At 38.8% G+C, this 22843-nt stretch overlaps 2 protein-coding genes across 2 annotated transcripts; both read right to left on the reverse strand.

Moving 5' to 3' along the window:
• Positions 1 to 364: 364 nt before the first annotated feature.
• LOC119784990 (protein lifeguard 2-like) lies at positions 365 to 15306 on the reverse strand. The gene is made up of 12 exons (XM_038287335.1): positions 15109 to 15306; positions 5871 to 5958; positions 5609 to 5697; positions 5076 to 5140; positions 4945 to 4998; positions 4798 to 4848; positions 4663 to 4702; positions 4521 to 4558; positions 4258 to 4345; positions 4059 to 4154; positions 857 to 910; positions 365 to 564 (listed from the first exon to the last, which is right to left on the reverse strand). The coding sequence occupies exons 1-12, from the start codon at positions 15121 to 15123 to the stop codon at positions 415 to 417; spliced, it is 828 nt and encodes a 275-aa protein (XP_038143263.1). The 5' UTR covers positions 15124 to 15306; the 3' UTR covers positions 365 to 414.
• Positions 15307 to 17444: 2138 nt separating this feature from the next.
• On the reverse strand, positions 17445 to 19724 carry mfsd5 (major facilitator superfamily domain containing 5). Its single transcript, XM_038287430.1, has 2 exons — positions 19587 to 19724; positions 17445 to 19302 (listed from the first exon to the last, which is right to left on the reverse strand). The coding sequence occupies exon 2, from the start codon at positions 19218 to 19220 to the stop codon at positions 17775 to 17777; it is 1446 nt and encodes a 481-aa protein (XP_038143358.1). The 5' UTR covers positions 19221 to 19302; positions 19587 to 19724; the 3' UTR covers positions 17445 to 17774.
• Between the last annotated feature and the right edge of the window lie 3119 nt (positions 19725 to 22843).

Below are 22843 nucleotides of genomic sequence, written 5' to 3' on the forward strand. Positions count from 1 at the left end.
GTTCTGTTTGCTTTGTTTAAGCTAGGAGTCATGCGTTTTATTTATTCCTGAATGGTCGATAATAGTTTTTTTTAATTCAGGTGATTTCTAATGGATTTGCACTGATACAACTACTACATATGAACACATCCAGATTGTTTTAGAACACTGAATGAAGAGACATTGTTGTTTCTGGCTCTAGTAATGTGCCCTGCAGGCCTGGCTCATAAACATGCTGGAAAATGGATCGGAAGCTATAAGACAACTTGTTGTGATGATATGGATATGTATCCATGTGAATGTCTAGTGATTTCAGGTGATTCATAAAATATCCATGACTCAAAAAAAAATTAATAAAAAGCTACCAGGATTACCAACATCTTCATTTTTTTTTTAGAATGGTACAGCCCTTATCTGCAGGATTGAAGGGCGGGTTTAATCTCTCTTTGTGCCAAATAACTGGAGGAAGAAGGAGAATATGTACACGATGTCTAGGTAGATGTTGAGGGTGGCGAAGACATATTCCTCTGGACTCATGGTGTATCTTTTGTTTCCCATTAGGAGCTGCGTGTCGAATGCCAGAAACTACAGACAAAGAAATTGTAACCATTGTTTATTTAGGGCGTCTTTGCATGTTGCATTGTGGGAAAAAATATATTTACACCTATGTTGAATTCTTTCACACAATAGACAATTATATTTAGACGTAAGAGGTGGTAGTTTGGGAATTTAAAAAGAGGATTATAGTTAATTTATTTTAACTTTTTTCTGAAGTTGAGTTTTATTTGTCCAATTCTTGAAAGGGTAGCAATAAGAAAAGATTGGAAAGCAGTGCTCTACATCATGATTTATGCTTAGCACGCAGCTGTACTCTTACCATTGTGAATAGAATGGCTCCCAGCGCAGCGTAAATGGCATCCAACCAGGGTACCTGCAAAGAAAATATGATGATTCATTAAAATATAATGATGCAAGAATGAATCTTGTAGAATACTAGTGAAAGTTATGCTGGTGAAGATTCTCAGTCATCCAGGTCATAGTCATACTGAAAAAGTAAAAAAAAAAAAAAAAACTTTGTTTCCAAGGTTTGAAGATGTTTCGCTTCCCATCCAGGAAGCTTTCTCAATTCAAAATGTCTGGATTCGTTGGAGTTTGTTCGTTGAGGCTTTTTATAGTGGACCAAAAACAAGGCCTTGTATTGCTTGGAAACATGCAAATTGAACCTTACGAGCGGGTCGTTTGGTTCCATTTTTAGCGGAGGTATTCAATCCCCCCTTTAACGACGGACCTTTCACAACCATAGACAGGTTTCAGATATTACAGTCTAACAATTGAACCAAACGACCCACTCATCAGGTTCAATTTGCACGTTTCCAAGCAATACAAGGCCTTGTTTTTGGTCCACTATAAAAGGTTTTGGTCCACTATATATATAAAGCTATACACTATATATCCACTATATATAGAAAGCCTCAAACTCAATGCAAATCCAGACATTTTGAATTGAGAAAGCTTCCTGGATGGGAAGCGAAACTTCTTCAAACCTTGGAAACAAAGTGCAGTGGATTGTTTTTTAAACTTTACCACAAGTGAAAGTTTAACAAACTGTCTAACATTACCAGGAATCAGACATTTCATGGTTTGAACTGAAATTTCTTAGATGTCCTTTATAATGCATTAATTGAGCCATAAAAAAGTATTCCTTTAAGTCAATGACCTCATAGCTAGGTAATATGTAGTAAGTATTTAAAATGATTCATGTTCACTTATAGTTTTGAACAGTGTATTATTTGGGACTCTGAATGTAAATCTGTATATTTTTTTTTCCCTTAGGCCTTAGACCTTAACTTGGACTAGAAAGCACCAAGTGTTTCATGATTTCTTTTTCTGCTTGTTTTTTTTGGGCAGGTTATGTTTAAAATATCTTTTTGTGACATTTAAAGTGCTTTACACAATCTTATAAGAAAATAGTAAAAACAAAAAACAATTGATGTGGCCCTCAAAGTCATATCACAACCCAGTCTCATGGGAAAATGTACCCCCACTACGTTGGTCCACACTGCAAAACGTAGTGGAGGTACATTAATGGCCATTTTTTTGTGGTACTGTTACATTTCTTCTGCCTATACGCTTTCTATTGTTTTACGTCCTAGTCACGTGACTTTCAAGATTCCAGCTGGGAGAAGAAAAAAAATATATATATGGCCGACATTCACTCATTTTTTTGTGGAAAGATTAATGACTTGAGTTTGTTTTTGCATTAAAATGAGTTTTGATTACGTTTCTAGTGAGAAATGCATAGTTTGTTGCCAGAATATTTACTCAGGGAATGTACATATTCACTTGCTTGTTCGTTTCTTGAAAAGATTTTTCAAGATAATGTGAAACTGAAACGTTTTGGTATAAACATGGCTGAGATTTCTCTAACTTTTAGTGGGAAAATCAATAATTTCAATCAGTTTCTGCATTTAAATGGGTTTTGATTACATTTATAGCGAGAAGTGTAGGGTTTATTTACATAATATTTACTTAGTGAACATACATAATCACCCGCTTGCTAGTTTTTGCTACGGGTTTTCGGATCTCGTCAGGATTATGTGAAATTGCAACGTTTTGGCTGCTACCCATCGCCTAGCATTTAGCTGCCGCCCCGATTCAACATTGAATTCCTTGTGATTTAACTCCATCTGACGGATCAAACCCTCGCCACTGCGTGCGTTGATTTTCAGATCAATGCATTACGTCGTGGCATACGGGAGAAACTAATTAAACTAGTTTAAAAAAAGGATCATGGGTTAAGATCGGATGTGTTTTATTTGGAAATCTACCGGATCCTTTGTGCATTTAACTTCCTGTTTGGTGCGATCTCATTGATGGATTTTGACCAGATTTTGACCAAAGAGGAACTAAAAAAAACAAAACAATTTAAATACACAACCAGCATATCTGGAATCAGTGACAGAGAGCGACTGGGACCAGAAGTTTATTAATTTCTCCCCATTGATTTCCATTCAAAATGTTTTCGATCCAACCGGGCTCTAGGGAAGGGGCGGGCATACCGCCACCTACTGTTCATGAGTGTGTAGCAACATTGTTTTACATCTATTAAATTCTATTTTTTAATTTTGTATTCTGAAGATAAATAAATAATGCTTTCCTTAATCTATAAATATCTTTTATATTTCCTTTATTTCCCAATAATCCTTTAAGACTCCATTCTTGGCCTGTCCTTTCAACTCTTTTCAATTTCTTCCTTTCAGGTTCATATGTTTTGCAGTTCATCAATACATCTGCATTTTCTATCTCTCCACATCCTTCACATTTATCATTATTTTTCCTCCCTATTAAGTATAAATTGTCATTTAAATAAGTATGACCTACTCTTAATCTGATCATTATTATTTCTTCCCTTCGGTTTCTCTCATTAATATTTCTATTTAATACTGACTTTTGTACTTTATATAACCTTCTTCCTTTTTTATCTTCATTCCACCTTTTTTGCCATTTTTCAATTTCTTTCCTCTTAATAAATGATTTTCCTTCCCCTTTCCCTAAAGGAATTGTAATTGTTATTGCCTCCTCTAAAGCCCTTTTTGCTAATTTGTCTGCCTTTTCCTTTCCTTTTACCCCTTCATGTGCTGGAACCCAACAAAACCAAATATCAATGCCACTCCTGTATAATATAAATAAACTGTGCTGAATTTCTAATACTAAATCTTTCTTATTATTTCCTTCTCCCTGAATACTTTCTAAAACTGCTTTGGAATCCGTGCAGACCACCACCCTGTCTGCTCTGACCTCCTCAACCCATTGGAAACTCAGTATAACTGCCACCATCTCTGCTGTGAAAACAGATAGTTGATCTGAAATTCTTTTAGAAATGTGTATTTTGAACTTTGGTACATATATTCCTATTCCCACACACCCTTTTCAGTGATGTAGCTTCTTTACCTAATCAGTTACGTAAAAGAAAGTTATCTTTGTTTGTTTTTCTGCTATGGAGTATTTTATTGCTGCTTTATGGTGAAGAATTAAAAAGGGTATGGAAGTACACTCTTTAGATAACTGATTGTACTTACATATTGAAATGGAAGGACAATCGCCAGCACCAGTCCAGAGACGAGCATCACCATGCAGAAAATGAATAGTACACCCTGGCATGAGGTCACATCAAGCTAAAGAGAGAGGAGACACATCAAATTACAAATAATGTTTGACCTCCCTGACATCTGCATGCATCAACACAGAGGGGGAGTCATTGTAGTAAATCTGCCTCACCTTAGTTTGGAAGCTGAAGACCGTAACTATGAGACAGACTGCTACTGTGATCCCCAGGCACATTACTACTGACTTGGTGTTATAGAAGCTGTTAAAACAAAACAGACACACATAATATGATATATTTATATTATATTAAGAGCCACATAAATTTTGTTTGAAGAAAAATGAACAAGATACACTGTAGGTGAGTCTCATTTAAAATGTTCTGAGTAACCAAACATCATTGAAATGAGGGACTAAAGGAAAGATGATGTCATTACCTGGACAACATTCCAGTCATGTAGGAAAGAGATAAGGTCTGTGAAGAAATTATAAAAAAAATATATGTATATTATGAAGTTTGGCATGTGTTATGCTGGAAATAAGTAACAGAATATATTTGTATAAGTTTTTTTAACTTACAAAGACGGCAAGAAGGATAAAATTCCATGGAAAGCGTCTCCTGCAATGAAAAATCAAGTCATATTGTTTTCATTACCAACTGCTGATTTCTCATTTATACTGATATATGTTCAATATTGGGCAACAATGATGTACCTGGGTGCAGAGCAGCATGACAGAGTCAAGTAGGTGACAAAGAACACCGCACTATAAAAGTATAAAAAATATCAATGAGATGTTTTTGGCAAAAAAAAATAAATCTTTTTGGTTGAAAAAGGATCTGCTCTTAAACATGCAACTTACTATGAGGCCCAGTACCATCCAGGGTTGGTTTGAATGTAGTCTTTCACTGGATCACTGTAAGAGAGAGTTTACAGTAAGTAATACATCCTTTAATCCATATTAGGTTTGTAAGAATTAGAAGAAATGCTTACCAGAATGTAAATAGAGCCACGATTGCAAAAGTGACCAAAAGTTGGATCATAAGGATGGAGTAAACCTGAAAGAAATAGCAGGAATTTATAGATTATCAGGGTGTGTTTATGTTTGCTATTCAGTGTTTCACAGGGCAACGGTGGCATTGGATGTAGTGTAGTGAGTTTGAAATCGAAGGATTGACGGTTCAAGCTCCGACTTTCAGTGTCGTTGTGTCCTTGGGCAAGACACTTCACCTGCATTGTCTACTGATGGTGGTCAGAGGGCCCGGTGGTGTCAGTGTACGGCAGCCCCGCTTCTGTCAGTGAGCCCCAGGGCAGCTGTGGCTACAATGTAGCTTGCCACCATCAGTGTGTGTGTGAATGGGTGAATGAATCTAGTGTAAAGCGCTTTGGTCAAGTCTCCTGACTTGAATAAAGGCGCTATATAAGTACAAGCCATTTACCATTTTAGATCAGCCCAGTTGAGGTAAAAATACTTGTTAACTTAACATTTCCACCAAATAAATATAATAAAATGTTTTTTGTGGTACCTTTCGAATGAAGACTCTTCTGATGTTGGAATCATCCCAGCTGAACTCTGTGAGCATCTCTTCATCATTGTAGCAAGGAGCACTGGCACCTAATGATCGATTTCATTTAAGTCATGTTAATGATTCTTCACACACTAAAACAATCCACTCATTACAACAATTTTTTGTGACCATATATATAGCAAACCTTTTGTAGGTTGCTTTATAATATATGATAATAGGCTGATTGGATGAGGCTATAGAGAATAAAGTGCAGTCCTACCTGCAATAGCTTCCTCATATGTGGGGGGAACTGGTGCCACAAAGGCCTCTCCACTTGAGGAGTCGTCTGCCTTGTTAGCAAGTGTGAGCTAAAAAGATTAAAAACAAGTAAAAACTTTTTATTACATGTATTCTTGCAGGTTTGCTCTGGAATATAAATGTGACATTTTGACAAAGTCAAGAGTAAATATGCTCTTCCCTCACATATCATGTTTATCATGACTGGTCACAGGAAATAGCCCCCAAGTATTTATACTTGACAGAAGACCATTTGTTTTGCAAGAGCAACTCCATATTGATTACTTCTGATGCATTGTTGTTTGGTTTTCTTGTTTTGCAAATTCTGAAGCTTTTTCTTGAATTCTATTAATTTTCTATTTGATTTAAATCATTAGCTATAATTTATTATTTTCTGGGGGGAAAAAAAAAAAAAAAAGAACTAAATGAGATATATTTATTGTTAAATGTACTATAAATATAAAATGTAAATTTTATTGATTAACTTCAATTTCATTCAACATAATCTCCTATAAACCTTTTTCTGAATTAAACACATGTTTAATTCATTATGAAATTGTATCCTCTAAATGGCATACCTTGCAAAGGTTTTCATTTGCCATTTTATTTGGATTCTATGTGATAGTCTTATAATTGTAAAGTGGAAGGAAATAGACTAATAAGAATTTGACAAAGGGGGTGTGCATTTGTGTGCACAAGAAAAGCAACCTAAAAGCATTATGCAGCCACCACCATGCTTCACTGTGGGGGATGGTGTGTTTATAGTAAATTGCATTATCTGTTTTTTGTGTGTTTTCTTTTCCCCATACTGAGTGTTTTGTCTGTAGGCCACAAAGTTCAAAAGGACTTACCATAGCCATCCTCTTGCCCATTTTAAAGGCCTGGTTTCTAGGATGGTTGGATGGTAGGCACACTGTCAGCAGATTCTAACACCTAAGCTACACCTACAATTAAGTTTTAATACTAAGATGTCCTGTCCATCCCTTTTTTGCTGCCATCATGTTTCACCTTATTGACAGTATGGTGCCATTTTCTTCCCTGTAGACCAAAGAGTTAAGTTTAATCTAATACCTCTTAGATGTTTTTTGTTTGTTTTGTGTTTTTCTGATTGGTGTTCTTATGGCCAGATTCTCCTACTTTAGGTGGGCATATTTAATTAATTTACTATACTGTTCCAGTTTTAGGTTGATAGATTGAACAGGGCTCTGTGAGATGATCAAATCTTGGGGTAAAGTTTTATACCCTAACCCTTTCTTTAAATTTCACCAATACTTTCTCTCCTAAGCTGTCTGCCGTGTTCCTTCTGCAATGCTGTTTTTTTCCACTAATGTTCTCCAATAAACCCCTGAAGCCTTCAGTTACACAGGTCGATTTTAATTTACCAATTAGGTGACCTAGGCAATCAATTGTGCTTGACTTTATTTAGCTTTCAAAGTAAAGTGCACTGGATACAAAAGCACATTGTGCATTACTAATATCCATATGTACAATATTTATAATTAAAATTTAATTTCTTTCATTCACTGTGGTTATAATTATGTGATACCTTAAGTTTTGCATCAAATACTGATTGAAATTAAAGAAGTCTGATTTTTCAATCACAAGACCAGACTTCTGTATTTTCAAACAGTATTTGATGCAAAACTTAAGGTATCCCATCATTATAACCATGGTGATGGAAAAAATTCATTTTTTTTTTACAAAAATTAGCTACAAATGGATATTAGACATATGTACAACATTTTTAAATACATTTTTATTTTTGAAGTCACTGTGGTTATAATTATGGGGTACCTTAAGTTTTGCATCAAATACTGATTGAAAATAAAGAAGTAAGTTTTATTCAAAAATGTTGTACATATAGATATTAGACATTTTTAAATAAAATTGTATTTTTTTCAGTCACTGGTTATGTGAAGCCACGTTGTCTGACGAAGTCACGTTCCAACTCGCGTTTCTGGTTTCAAACTCAAAAGATTTATTTTCTCCAAAAAAATGCAAAATAAAACGGTACAAAAAATGAAAAATGCTTATAAACTAAGTAACTAACTAACTCTTTTAACTGATATCCATGTTCTTAATTCCTTAGACCTAAAACTGCGGTCAGAAAAGGTGAAGCTCCGTCACATCAAACACCCGCTGGCTTGCTTCCTGAACGTGCCTGACGTGCCAGACCTTCCAACTCAGAAATTACCTACAACAAAGATCGCTATTGCCACCTAGAGGCAACTAGTGGTACTACACATATTTCAATCTTGTCAATTCTGGCACTTACATATCCGGCCCCTAATTGTCTTGTAACTAAACAAACAATTATCATAAACACAAACTATGTGATTCCTAAAACATACTAACAGTAAACTATTTCTTACTTATCAGCTGAAAACAAATTTGTACAGTCTTATTAGTCTTTTTTTTTTTTTTACAGAGTTTTCATGTTTGGAACTCTTTTGATCATGTTTCAAAAGTGCATGTTCAAAGTTCAGTCTCTATTAATGTCCAATATGTCTTCGTAAACTGGAACAACATGGAGTCAGAGGTTACCAGCACATGACTCGCCGATGGAGATCAGTCTTTACCACTGTCTCATGCAGCAAACAATTTGCTACATATCAGCTTCCAGTAGGAGACACAGCTTGGTGACTGGTCTCAGGAGAAGATTCGTGCTGGTCTTCAATCGAACTTGACGAACTCTTCCCTTACTGTCCGAGATGGTCTCGACGACCCGACCCATGATCCAGGAACTTCTGGGAGCTGAATCATCAATCAGCAGCACAATGTCACCAACTGTAACATTATGCCTTGGGTGCAGCCACTTTTGCCTTTGCTGTAGTTCTGGCAAATACTCCTTGGTCCAGCGTTTCCAAAATAGCTCTGCCATGTACTGGACGCCATCTGCGTCTGGAGTAGATATCCTTGGCATTGAAAATACCTGGAGGTATGATAGGTTTAGTCTTCATCAAAAGAAGATGGTTTGGGGTAATTGTCTCCAAGTCATTGGGATCATCCGACACTTTCGTGAGAGGGCGACTGTTGATGACAGCCTCAACCTCACACATAAGTGTTTGCAACCCCTCCTCATTCAAAGTCTGCTGCTTCATGACAGAATTCAGAATCTTTCGCACTGATCTTATCTGGCGTTCCCACACTCCACCATGATGGGACGCTGTTGGGGGATTAAAGATCCACTTAATGTTCCTTTTTGCCATTTCAGCTTCAATATGTTCCTTATTCAACTCCTGAACTGCCTGTCGCAGCTCACGTTCTGCACCGATGAAGTTTGTGCCGTTGTCCGATCTGATCACTTTGACTTGACCTCTTCTAGCAACAAATCTTCGTAGGGCATGAATACAGGAGTCCGTATCAAGCGAACTTGCAACCTCGAGATGAACTGCTCTTACTGCAAGACACGTAAACAGCACTCCGTATCTCTTCAATGTGGTGCGGCCTCTCTTGATCTCGAATGGGCCAAAATAATCAACACCTACATTGGTAAATGGCGGCTCGTCAGGTAAGACTCTGTCTTTTGGAAGGTCAGCCATAATCTGACTGCTTGCAGTTCCGTGCTGGCGTCTACAGATCACACACTGAGACAGCATGCTTCTTATGACGGCATGAGGCCTAGGAAGCCAATACTTTTCCCTTAGTTTCGACAGCACGTAATTGCGACCACTGTGTCCAACTTCCTTATGAACAGCTCTAAGGATAAGCGATGTAATGTGCATACCCTTTGACAAGATAGCCGGGTACTTCGACTCTTCAGGCATACTGGCTCTATTCAGTCTGCCACCCACTCTTATGATGTTGTCCTGCAAGACAGGTGACAACCTGTAGAGGGGGCTGCTCTTTGAGACCATTTTCTCTTTTTCCAATGCAGCTATTTCTCTAGAGAATGCACGCTGCTGGCTGATTCTAACAATCTCTGACTCAGCCTCTACGATGTCATCCAAGGACGGAGGACTGACACTCAAAGAAGCCTTCAATTCAGCCATCCTTCTTTCCACAGTCTCATTCTTTCCAAGACCATCACTTCCTGTTTTCAAGTCTGATCCAAACTGCTTTCGTTTTTGACTTAGAAGCTTCAGGGAGTTTTTAAGCTTGATCATCCATGCAACCGCTCGCTTCAGACGGTGCCAATCTGAATAATGATCAATGAACTTTAGGACTACGTCCTCTGCGTTCTCTGTGACCACTGTAAATACCACAGCTTCCTTCACTTCAGGATCTTTCACCAGAGACTGATTGAAACTTTCTGGAAAGGCAGGCCATGTGTCCTCAGTCCGCAGCAAGAATTCCGGCTCCGATAACCAGGAATTCGCCTTCAGAAAAGCTTCCACTGTGCAGCCTCTGGAGGCATGATCCGCTGGATTGTTGCAGGATTCCACATATCTCCATTGGCTTACTTTGGACCGTTCTCTGATTGTTGTAATCCTATTTGCAACAAACGTTCGAAATCTTGCTGATTCATTCTGGATGTACCTAAGGACCGTTGTACTATCTGTCCAGAACACAGATTCCTCTAACACAATATCCAGCTCAGCTCGAATCATGACATCCATCTTTGCAGCTACAGTCGCTGCTGTGAGCTCTAGCCTGGGTATCGTGACTGGTTTTAAAGGCGCAACTCTTGCCTTTCCCATTATGAAAGAACACTGTTCTTCGTGCTTCTCATTTTTCAAAACCAGGTAAGTACAAGTGCCATAACCTCGCTCACTAGCATCGCTGAAATGATGCAGTCTGGCTTCTGTTGCTGCTCCAAAGTCATGTGTCTTAACACATCTCTTCACTTCCAGCTCTGACAACTTGTGCAGGTGAGTTATCCATTGTTCCCATTTCCTCACTAGGGGTTCTGGCATATCATCATCCCATCCATGTTTCCTCACACAATTCCTGCAATATGCCTTTCACTGGGAGGATTATGGGAGAGAGAATCCCTAGAGGATCGTAGATGGAACTAACCATAGACAACAAACCCCGTCTTGTGAGCACTTTCCTCTGAATAGTTACTTTGAACTTCAAAGCATCGGATTCAATGCACCACTGGACTCCTAGGGCCCTTTCTAGAGGAAGAGAGTCTTTGTCCAAATCCAAATTTCTGACACCTGAGGCCCTTTCCTCTTCTGGAACAGATGCCAGGACTTTGCGACTGTTAGAGGTCCACTTGGTTACTCTAAATCCACCCAAAGCACACAGAGCTCTTACTTCCTGTATCAGTGCCACTGCTTCATCTTCAGATGCAACTGATCGCAGGCAGTCATCGACATAGAAGTGTCGCATCACTGTCTTGGATGCCTCTGCACTGAACTGATCTTGGAAGTGTTCAGCACATTGCCTGAGTGCATAGTTGGCACAACTTGGGGATGAGGTTGCCCCAAATAAGTGCACAACCATCCTATGTTCCTCCAATTCTTGTCTGTGGTCCCCCTGTGGCCACCATAGGAATCTCAGAAGATTCACGTCCTTGGCAGGGACCCGTACCTGATGGAACAGGCCTTCTATATCTGACATGAAGGCTACTGGTTCTTGCCTGAACCTCATCAAAACACCAATCAATGAATTGGTTAGGTCTGGCCCTTGAAGTAGCTGTGAGTTCAGAGAAATTCCCTGGAACTTGGCTGCACAATCAAATACTACCCTTATCTTATGCTTGGTAGGGTGGTAGACCCCATGATGTGGGATGTACCACGTTCTTGCTGCATTTTCCTTTTTGTGCACCTCGTCTTCTGGAATTTTCTCTGCATAGCCCTTCTCAAGCATGTCACTCATGAACTTGACATAATCCTGACAGAACTGCTCATTCCTCTTTAACTTCCTTCGCAGATGCTCTGCCCTTTGCACAGCCATCATGCGATTGTTAGGAAACTTTGCATCCACCGCTTTCAGGGGAAGACCAATGCTGAAGTGTCCGTCGATCAATTGTGCTGACTTAGACACCGAATCCATGAATCGTCTGTCTTCTACAGACATTTCGATTTTCTCTGCTTGCTGAGCTTCAGGAAAGTCAAGCTTCATCTGGCGATGAATGAGATCATCGAGACATGCCACAGAAACTCTGTTCACTGATACTTGTGGCCATTTCTCATCTTTCTGCTTATGGTTTTCCTTCTGCAGAGGGCCATTTACAACCCACCCCAGGACGGTTCTCGTAGCATAAGGCCCATTACCCGTGCTATTAACAACCTTCCAGGGCTCCAAAGCCTTTGGCACATTGGTTCCTATTAATAATCCCACACCAGCCTCAATATCCTGGATACGGATTTCCTTCAGGTGTGGCCATTTATCCACATCTTCTTGTCTCGGAATGCAGTCTTCCTTGACAGGAATCTCCCTTTGTGAATACACCTGGGGAAGTGACACATAAGAATCACCTTCCAATCCACAAATCTCCAATCCTGTGACAACCTGTGTGCTAACAGGTCTTGTCCCATTGTGCGCAGTAAGATGTTGGTCTTTCTTCCAGTCACATTGAGATGACGCATCAAGTCTTCAGAACAGAAACAAGCTGAACTGCCTGAATCTAAAAATGCGTAGGTCTGCACAACATGGGTTCCTTTCTCAGACTTAACTTTCACTGGAACCACAGCTAGAGCACATTTTGCATCCCCGGCCCCAGTGCAAACACAAGTTTCCTCATCCAATGATGGTGGACTGCTGTCAGTCGCCGTCTTGTTATACTCGGTTTGGCCAGTAGGCTTCCTAGCTATGTGCAGAATAGTAAGATGTTTCAATGAGCACTTCTTGCATGTTAGTCTCTGCTCACAAGTTTTGCTCAGATGCCCAGATGACAGGCAACCAAAGCATAAACCTTTGGACCTCAGAAAGTCCAGCCTCTCTTTGTGAGGTTTCTGCACAATTGACTAGCAAAATTCTAGCTTGTGTTCTTTCTGACAGAAATTACATTTATCAATGGAGGAGCTCAAGACCTTTGCCTTGCTTGTTGACTGTTTAGCTTCAGTCATGGATTCAGCACAGGTTACAAATGTGCTTTTCTTTTCTTTGTACCTTTGTGGGTTGCTAGGTTTTGTGATGCATTTGTCCTTTGAACTCACAGGCTCTTGAATGTTGCCAAATAATGGATCAGTAGCTATTCGTGCCTGTCTCTCCACAAAACACACCAAATCTTCAAACCTAGCTCTGACACCAGTCTTCTCTTGGATGTCACACGCGAATCCCCTCCATCTTTCTCTGAACCTGAAAGGTAGTTTTGCAATTATTGCACGCATGTTAGTTGGACTGTCCATTTCTTCTTTAAACTCAATTCCTTCCACTGTATTAAGGCAGCTTGTGAGGAAAACAGCCAATTCTGTCAATGATGCTCCATCTTCTGATTTCAAGACAGGCCATTTCAAAGCCTTCTCCACATACGCCATAGCAATGGTGTATTCGTTGCCATAATGCTGTTGCAATAGCCTTTTGGCCTCTTTGAACCCAAATTCAGGATGCATGTGCTGGCAACTTCGCACAAACACTTTAGGTTGACCGCTTGTGTACTGCTCCAGAAAGTATAAACGATCTTTACTACTGGAGGTTCTGTCCTCAATTCCATGTTCAAAAGCTTTAGTGAAAAATCTGTATTCAGTTGGGTCACCACTAAAAACAGGAATGTCCACTGATGGTAAGCATGACAACCTTTGCTGTTTCACAAGCAGCTCAGTGATATCGTTCTGATGCTTCATAACCTCAAGCAGGTTTCTAATCTGCATGTTGTCACGTTGTCGTTTGATCAAATCCTCTTCCGACATACATTCTTTTGCTGTATCATTCAGACTGCAAAATTGCACGTACACCTCTGTAAGCTCTGTTGATAGTTTCTGGGAAACTGTACCAGCATTATTTACATCTTCCATTAGAGCATCCATATCCTTCATTATTCGACAGAGATGTGCAAACTTGGATTTCCTTTCAGCCAATGTCATGCTAAGCTTTTGTTCCATGCCTTTAGAAGTCAGCCTTACTGTCCTCTTAGAACGCACAACAGCATCACTTTGTTCATGCATTTTGAATCTTCAAATATCGCTCTTTTCCACAAGCACAATTCCAATAATCGTCATATGTGGTAATTTTCCTTACGAGAGCTTTCCAAATTCCTCAGAACAAGCATTAGCTTACAGCACTAATATGCAAATTTAGCTGAGTGTGGCTAACTCCTTTTGCAAATCCAGACGCATTTCTTACTTGTTCCTTCGAACGGAGATCCAAACTTGAGGTCAATACTTGCTTGTAGATGACTGAATCCACTCTTCAGGAAATCCACTGGGTTTCTTAATCCATTTGGAGCTCTTTTCTGACTATCGTGAAGCCACGTTGTCTGACGAAGTCACGTTCCAACTCGCGTTTCTGGTTTCAAACTCAAAAGATTTATTTTCTCCAAAAAATGCAAAATAAAACGGTACAAAAAATGAAAAATGCTTATAAACTAACTCTTTTAACTGATATCCATGTTCTTAATTCCTTAGACCTAAAACTGCGGTCAGAAAAGGTGAAGCTCCGTCACATCAAACACCCGCTGGCTTGCTTCCTGAACGTGCCTGACGTGCCAGACCTTCCAACTCAGAAATTACCTACAACAAAGATCGCTATTGCCACCTAGAGGCAACTAGTGGTACTACACATATTTCAATCTTGTCAATTCTGTCACTTACAGGTTATAATTATGGGGTACCTTAAATTTTGCATCAAATAGTGATTGAAAATACATTATTCCTTTTTTGCAATCACAAAAAAGGTAAAACGGTGGGCTTGAAAGGAAATATAAAAACGTTTTTATAACAAACATTTTTTTTGTCATTTTTACAAACCAACTTTTTGTTCTTAAAGCTTTAAACTGCGAAACTGTCTATTTAGCCTTTGAAGTTTTCATTGAAACATAAAATTAAAACCATCTTTTTTATTATTATTATTTAGTTGTTATTATTTTTAAATAATTTACTATATCGTCTGGTATGAGAGAAATAACAGGGTAACACAAACAATCAGGGCTCTGGAAAGATGTAGGGGGCCACATGATGGAAAGACTGACCAATGACGCATTTCATTCAGGACAGCAAACTTCAATAAAAGCAGGATTCATTCATTGTTAGTAACAATGAATAGTAACGTACTATTGATTAATTCACTGCATGAATGACATTAAAAGATTAGCGACATTTGAGAAATTAAAAAAACATTTAAAAAAAATGCACAATGATTTTGTGTTATTGAAAGCAAAGTCTCATTCATACCTTGCCCTGTGTCATGGTGTCAGTCTTTACTACTCCTTCAGCAGATTGAATTAGTCTCCTTCCCGATCAGCTGATGAGGATCTGGTGTCTCTTTCCTTGATGTTTCACCTCTTCAATTCAGCAGAGGACTAACAGCTTGGAGACCAGAGGTAGGACTTAAAAAGCGCCGTGATGCCTGATGAGACAGAAAGCTGCGCACTGATGTAACCAAAAACATCGCAGTTTCCACTTGCGCGGATGCCCCTCCCACACCCACGGAGGGATGTTCTAGCAGCATCCAGAGGAAGCTGCTCCATAGGAGAGAGCTGGGACTGTACCACAGCCCCGCAGAACGCGGGGAGAGCCCGCACGTCATGAGATCTGCGTGATGCGTTTAGAGGTTCTCAAGTCTAGAGAAATCTAGAAACATGGTGTGAGGCAGAGCTGGGATGGGGAGCTGCTACAGAGCCCAAACATGTTAGGAAAGTTCTAGATCAGTTGGATAACATTTTTTTTTATCACATTCTGTAGTGTATTTTGTGTTTGTTTTCTGCAAGACCAACAGAAATTACAAATTATTTTAAAGGTGAAGGAAAAAATACATGATATTTATGAGAAATATAAGTCCAGCTGCCTGAACATCTCTTATAGCAGTCTGTATCCATCGTCTAAAAATGGAAAAAGTGGGGGGATAAAAAGAACAAAACAAAACTTATAAACAGGCATGGCCGTCTGCCAAAAGGATGGGGAGTCAGAGCACCAAGAGAAATCAATCAGAGAAACAGCCAAAAGGGTTGTGGTAACTCTGGAGGAGCTGCAGAGCTCTACAGCTCAAGTGGGAGAATCTGTCGACAGGATTGGATTCAGTTTTTGCTGACTCCAAGGGAAAATTGCCTGTTCCAATAGTTACTAAAACATACACAATGGTTAAAAGGGATGATGCGTGCCCTTAGATCAACATTATAATCAGTCTGACTTCTAATGAGCCGTGTGTAATCCCTGATATAAACTGTCTGATCTGTTAGGAAAATTATCATTGAAGATGTGTGAGTTTATTACACCTTGGTATTGGCTTCCTGTTGCCCATCAGAACTGACGTTTTAATCTAATTAAGACAGTTCCTCTGTCTGGATATAGTTATAATCGTCATTCAGTATGTGGCAAAGATTTGGAAATGGAATGAAAGCGGCCTCTTTCAGCTAAGAACAAAGTGTAATATTTTGATAAGGCTGGAGCCATGGATGTCTCATCATCTGTATGATGTAAAATAAGATGATTTGGCAGACTGGAGATGTATAAAATGCCTTTTTAACTGTTAATCGGGGCCACTTCCTTAGAGGTGAGCAGCTGCCTTCTGTAAACTCTAAGAAATTTCTCTAATCTGAGTAAGATTATAATTTCAGAATCTGTTGTCATGTCTCCTGGTTATTTAATACATATAAGTTATGAAGTGTTATTTAAAGAGTTTGTTCCGAGTGATCTCTTTTCAGGGAAAAGAACTGGAGAGATAGAGCATCAAGGTGCATACACAGAGACTATCTTTAGCAGACCCAGATGCAAATAAACAGTATGCCTGACAAACAGTGTACATTTCCCCGAACACACCCTTCCTATAACTTAATGGCTGCATGATGCTAAAAGGTTCTCTTTAGTAAAGATAAAGCATAAGAGAGATGGTTTGATTTGGAGTAATATAGGGGCAATCATGGAGGAAAACCTGTTAAAGAATGTGAAGGACTTCCCCTTCCAAAACGACCCACATATACAGCAAAACATACAGTCAGAATCACAAAATCTTTCTTCAAAAATAATTTCCATTCAATATGAATGAACGTGGATTTCTTTTGCAAAGTAAAACAGGGAAATATTTCGGCTTCTAGATAAAAATGTACATGGAAAAAAGACCTGCAGCTGTAATTATTACAAAATGTGATTATAGAAAATATTGGAGGATGCTGAATAAAATCTTTTACCAGACCTCTCAGTTTTATTTTATAAATATGTTGAAGGCCATTTATTCTTGCACACCACTTCACAACTATGTGATACTTTTATTTGGTAAAATCCCAATTTAAAAATACAGTTTTAAGAAATGTCAAGGGTTAATTTTTTAATACATTTCAATGCAATGTAACTTAACTGAACAGATCAAAGACAAGTTACCCAGAAAATCATAGCCAAATAAAACAAAGACATGTTTCTTATAGCCAACATGTGTACTTTTATAAAAAAAAAAAAAAAAAAAAAAAAAAACAAAGAACAGAAACACATTAAGAAAATATAAATAAATTACAAACAGATCCAAATGAAATGGCAAAGGCATACTGGGTTACATAGACCACCATTACCTTTGGCCATTTTTTTTTTTTGTAAAGCTTTTATGTTGCTGACCATAATGAAGGCTCTGACCTTTATTTAAAACTGTTTGCTTCATAAAGATGGACATATGGAGCTACGTATAACTGATCTGAAATTTGTTGTAGAAACACTCAAACCCTGTACAACAGGATGCATTAAAGCTTCATAACCCAAAAAGTAATAACAAGCAAAGACAAAAACCTAAGCTTAAATTTACTGAACATCCTTGTTGATATCTTTTATTGGCAAATATAAACACAAGTTTATTCCAGTCAAGTCCGACAGAGATAAAATATTTTATCAGTTATTTCTTTAATGGATCTGCAGCTTCACTCCATCTCCCCCTCCCCTCTGCATCCCTCCAGTCTGAGGTCTGAGTCATTCCTGCTCAGGGTGAAAAGACTGATGACAGCCATCAGAGCTGCCAGCATCATGGCGGCGCAGCCTCCGAACATGTGTCTGGTGCCACCGCCGCCCTCTCCACCTCCTGTCCCAGAGACTTCCCCGTGGAGTGCCAGCAGTCCTAGGCAGGCAAGCAGATGCAGCGGTAGTCGGAACCAGGCCAGGACACCGGCCCGTTTCTCCTCTGGGATTACTCTTCGCTGTAGGAAGCTGACTGCAGGGAAGTAAAGTCCACCAGCCAGCTCCAGCAGCAGGAAGGCTAGGAAGGAATCATGAGGCCTCGGCTGCCCTGGCACGGTAGAAAAGGTTAGCATGAAAAATGAGAAGAAGGCCATCAGGATGGCAAGGCAGAGCACCTGACCAGGCTGCAGATGATAACGAGTTGAAGTGGCTAAGCGGTACAGCAGAGAGCCGACCATACTGGCAGCCATGAGGCAGGAGAAGACGATTCCTAGAGGGGGACCATGAGGGTCAAGAACCGGAGTCCACAAAAAAACAAATATGTAGAGGACACTTTCAAACAGCGCCTGCACTCCACCTAAGAGCAGGACCCTCTTGTCCGACAGCAAGCAGCGCAGTCCGTCATGGCAGCTGCGTGAGAATCGCTCTTTAGCAGACAAACGAGCAACACCTCCATTTGCAGAGCCATGTATCATTGTTTGTTTCTCTCCTTCACCTCCTTCCGCTTCCTCCTTACCCCAGTCTGTTAGTACCACCCAACCGCAGCAGCCCAAGCAGGGTACAGCCAGCAGGAAGGGAGCTACTGGTCCAAGGTGCAGCCACTCAGCCAGCAAGTTAGCCACAAGCCCCGCACCCACGGCCAGGCCATGGTTCCAGGTGGCAACTTTATTAAAGGTGCTGGGGATCCATTCTTTAGGAAAGTCGTGGACCTCTACATGTCTGTGCACATACCAGGATTCAAAGGTGGTGGCAAGCAGGGATGTGGACAGCCCCCCAAGGATGCGACCCACAATTAAAACAAAGTAGTCCCTGGACAGCTTGGTGAGACAGCAGGCGGAGTAGGACACACAGAAGAGCAGACATGTCAGTCTGCGGCCCAGAGCTTGAGGGAGCCAGCCTGAAAAAGGAGCAAAGAGGACACAGGAGGCCAGTCCGCACACATATAAAATAGCTATTTGAGATTCCAAGAAGCTGTAATGACGGTAGAGTTTGTAGAGGTAGGGACCCTGGAGCCAGTCTGCCCACAGGGCCAGGAGGTATGCCCGTAGAAATATACTCTGGAAACGACGGAAAGCCGGGTTGGCCACAGCAGTGGGGGTGGACTGAGGGGGGGTGAGGCGGCGGGCTGTGAACTCCAGGCCAACACACAGAGCCAGCAGGACAATTATGGCAAAATATGCGGTCACCAACATGTCGGATCAGAATGGCAGCCAGTTAGAGACAAAACCGAGTTTAAATTGTGATCACAATTATTTTTCTCCTGTACTGCTGGACCTGGAAATAAACACAAACAGAAATGTGTACAACTGAGTAAAACTATGTTATCATTCATCACCCACTTCTACTCTGATTTTCTCTGCAAAACACAACAGTTAGGAAATATTAGTTGCACTAAAATATAAAGCTGAACTCGTTTACATTGAATCGAACGCGAACAGTTCATGTAACTGTCGTTAGCATGGAAGCTAACATGCTACCACCAACATAAAGGCGAATGTTTTTAAAGCAGAAAGATAATTACTTTTAGTATATAAACTGGGGCGTCCAGTGTATCTTACCGTATCGGTTAACATCGATCCCATGTTAAATGTGTGATACAATAAATAATAACACTGAGATAAAAAGAGAGACTAGGATTGTAGCATGTGTAAATTAGCAAACACATCCTCTTCCTGGATCCCTATATAATATTTCGCCAGCAGATGGCGCTCCTAGCTCAAATGTTCACTGATGAATTTAAACCGTCACGTGGTATAAACCATGACTATTTTTTCTCTCTCATACATATTATAATTAGTTAGAAAATGGGTCAGTAATATTATTTCTAATATCGTTTAAGTATGTATATTTTAAACATATAAAAACCTGAACATTCTCCATTGTGGGACAATAAAGGGATTTTCTATTCTATTCTAGATTAATCTATATTAATCATTTATATTAAACTATATAATTGTTAGTTATGTAACCATTAAAATAAAATGATTATAAGAAATGATTTGTGTTCAATGCATGTATATAATATTTTTTGGTTTAATGATCTGAAACATTGTGTGATTTAAAAATGAAGAAAATTATAAGGGTAAAGCTTAATCTAGAGACATCTTTTAATCTAGAGACAACATTTGCCCATATCATGACATAACTACCACTTAAAAAAATATTTCCAGAGTTAATGCTTGGATATAATGTTTTTCATTTCCACAAGGAACCTTCTATTAAAAAGGAAAGAGTTTTATTTGGATCTTTTCCGTCCTTAGAACATGCTTATTCTCAAGCAACACATGAAGTTAAGGGATAGAAAGATTTGTTCTTAAGAACTTTCCCCTGATAGGTTAGGCATGCAGATTGCTGCATAGAGAAACTTATCTGAAAATTACTCATGAATGATAAGAAAGTCAATGTGAAAGACTCATTTCAGAGTAACTCGGAGTACCTTTGTGGCCTCAGTTGTTATATATCTCAACGACTACAGGGTAGTGGTTTTTCATTTCCTGCATTTGCTCACAGTCTGTGACTTAAAGCTGTGAGTTAGGTTACAGTAGTTTATGAAAGAACCTCTGCTATTAAGCTGTATTCAAACTTGATGGCATCAATAAATATTTTTCTTTATAAAACTTAAACTATTTTGAATATGTTGAAAAACTTTCACTTGATAAGTACAAATATAAAACAGATTGTTTTGAAACCACTGTGGTAATAATCTGTTGTTAGTGATATAAAACTTTCCAGTTTGAAGTATTTTTACATGATATGATTAAAGTTTAATGAATGTTAGTTGTAATCTGAAATTCAGTTTATTGCAAACTGGCAAACACTTCTTGTTATAAAACTTGAATTAATTATCTTTGTTTTCATTTAACCTCTATTTATCCAGGTAAACTTTTTTAGAGCCAGTTTTCATTTACAAGCATGACCTGGCAAAGAGCCTGGATGAATGAATAAAATTATACAGTACATATAACATAGCACAACATTTACATTAAAAAAATAGATATAAATAAAAATAGATTAGATTACATTAGATTCAACTTCTAATAGAAGTGAAAAATGTGCTAAGGTTGAATTTAGAAGGTTATCAGCAGGAATGAGTCAACTCTAGTGCTTTGAATGTTCTGCTTTAATGTGGAGATAGGGATCAGAGCTGGAAGTTTGAGGGTGTTCTGGAGTGTGTTCCAGATCTGTGCTGCAGCAAAGACAAAGGGTTTAGTGCAAGAGTGAAGGGTGTTGCAGAAGAGCTGAACTTTATTATGTTACTTGATCTTTTTCAAAGTGTTCTAGTACCATAAAGAAGGGATGACAAGTAGAGAGGTTTCTAGCCCAAGATTGTCTTGTATATGAAGAGAAACCAAAGGAATGTTCACAATATAGTTTTATTTTATTTCACATGATTCCACTTTATTCATTGCAGTATTTTTTCCCCTCTAATTTATCATTAAAGTTTGTGTTATTCATTTCACAAAATTTATTTTTTATAATTTTTTTCCTAGGCTTAACTTTTTTGGCTATTTTATTTAACTTTTGGCTATTTTTTTCACCAGCTTAACCTGTTTGTGTTTATACCTTGTATTGCTTAACTTTGCTCGCCTTTTGTTTACATTAACTATACTTCATTTTACTTTGCTTTACTTCATCATTACTTTATTTATTCGTATTTTAATCTATCTTAATATAAGATTGCTTTATTTTGTTCTCATCATTACAAGCATCTATTTGTTCTGAAACGTAACTCTATTTTGATTTCGTCGTCGCTGAATCAGGAAACCTTCATTTTCTGTTATGATCATAGTGAAAGCTTTAGACGTCAGCCTCAGCTTACATATGTTCACTAATTAAGTGAAACACCCAGAATTTGAAAAAAAAAAAAATTCTGGACGACATTTTGCCAAACAGATGCAATAAAGGACACAGAAACAGAATGATGCACAATTTGAGTTTTATATCATTGTATACTTCTATTCAGGAGGAAAAAAAAAAGAAAGTTTACAAAATGTACAAGGTGTGCATATTAGCCATAATCAAACAAGCAGTGAGAAGATCGGATTAGATCCTTCAGCCAAAAAATATCTCTTTTGTTTGTATGACAAACATTGGGGGGCAGAGGATGGGTTCATGAGCTTTAAGTGCTGGTAATATCAAGGATTATGCTGGTTAGTTATAATATGTGGAAGTGTGTCCAAGACATCTCAGAATCCCCTTCAACACAGTCCTCTGTGCTTTACCCCTTCAGCGTATAGCCAGAGCCCTCGCTGAGTACAGGAAGGCAGAATACATTCTTCTTTATACCAAACTCTATCCTTCAAATCTCTCATGCATATTATACATACATAATAGGGTAACATAATATTTACAAAGTGACAGAAATGAACAAAGAAGTTTTAAGGTTCACTGTGCAGGGAGTGTCTCCATTGGTTCATATGTGATAAAAGTACGATGATCCAGACAGAAAGTTAATCTGAAATAATTCAAAAGCCACTGATGTATTTCAGCACAAGCTCTGGTGGAAAACAGGACAGAATGCATCCTGTTGTACAAAAGTGACACATTAAGCACAGAAGTCTTAATTCTGATGGTATGTTTATGAAACAGAAATCACTAATTAACTTAACAGTTGTGGCTTCACTATAGTTTATGTACAGCTTCCCTTTCTTCTAAATATGACTAAGATCTGATCATTTACCACCAGTGGTCCCTAATTATTTACCATGTTGTTCATCTATTTTCATCCTCTAGCTGCTGGTTACTCATAGTCCAGTGATACTTTGTGAACTTAAATAGATCAAGTGAACTTGACCGAATTTCTTCTAAAGCTTGA

This window comes from Cyprinodon tularosa, unplaced genomic scaffold, assembly GCF_016077235.1.
Source record: "Cyprinodon tularosa strain WSP-4 unplaced genomic scaffold, ASM1607723v1 ctg239, whole genome shotgun sequence".
NCBI classification, from domain to species: Eukaryota; Metazoa; Chordata; class Actinopteri; order Cyprinodontiformes; family Cyprinodontidae; genus Cyprinodon; species Cyprinodon tularosa.

What these genes read in the sequence shown, in the direction of transcription:
- LOC119784990 (XM_038287335.1), bottom strand. An exon ending in GGATGGTACTGGGCCTCATA is followed by an intron (nt 4,849 to 4,944) that starts GTAAGTTGCATG and finishes ATACTTTTATAG; the next exon opens with TGCGGTGTTCTTTGTCACCT. An exon ending in TTATCCTTCTTGCCGTCTTT is followed by an intron (nt 4,559 to 4,662) that starts GTAAGTTAAAAA and finishes ATTTCTTCACAG; the next exon opens with ACCTTATCTCTTTCCTACAT.
- mfsd5 (XM_038287430.1), bottom strand. Translation starts at nt 19,220, where the DNA reads ATGTTGGTGACCGCATATTTTGCCATAATTGTCCTGCTGGCTCTGTGT.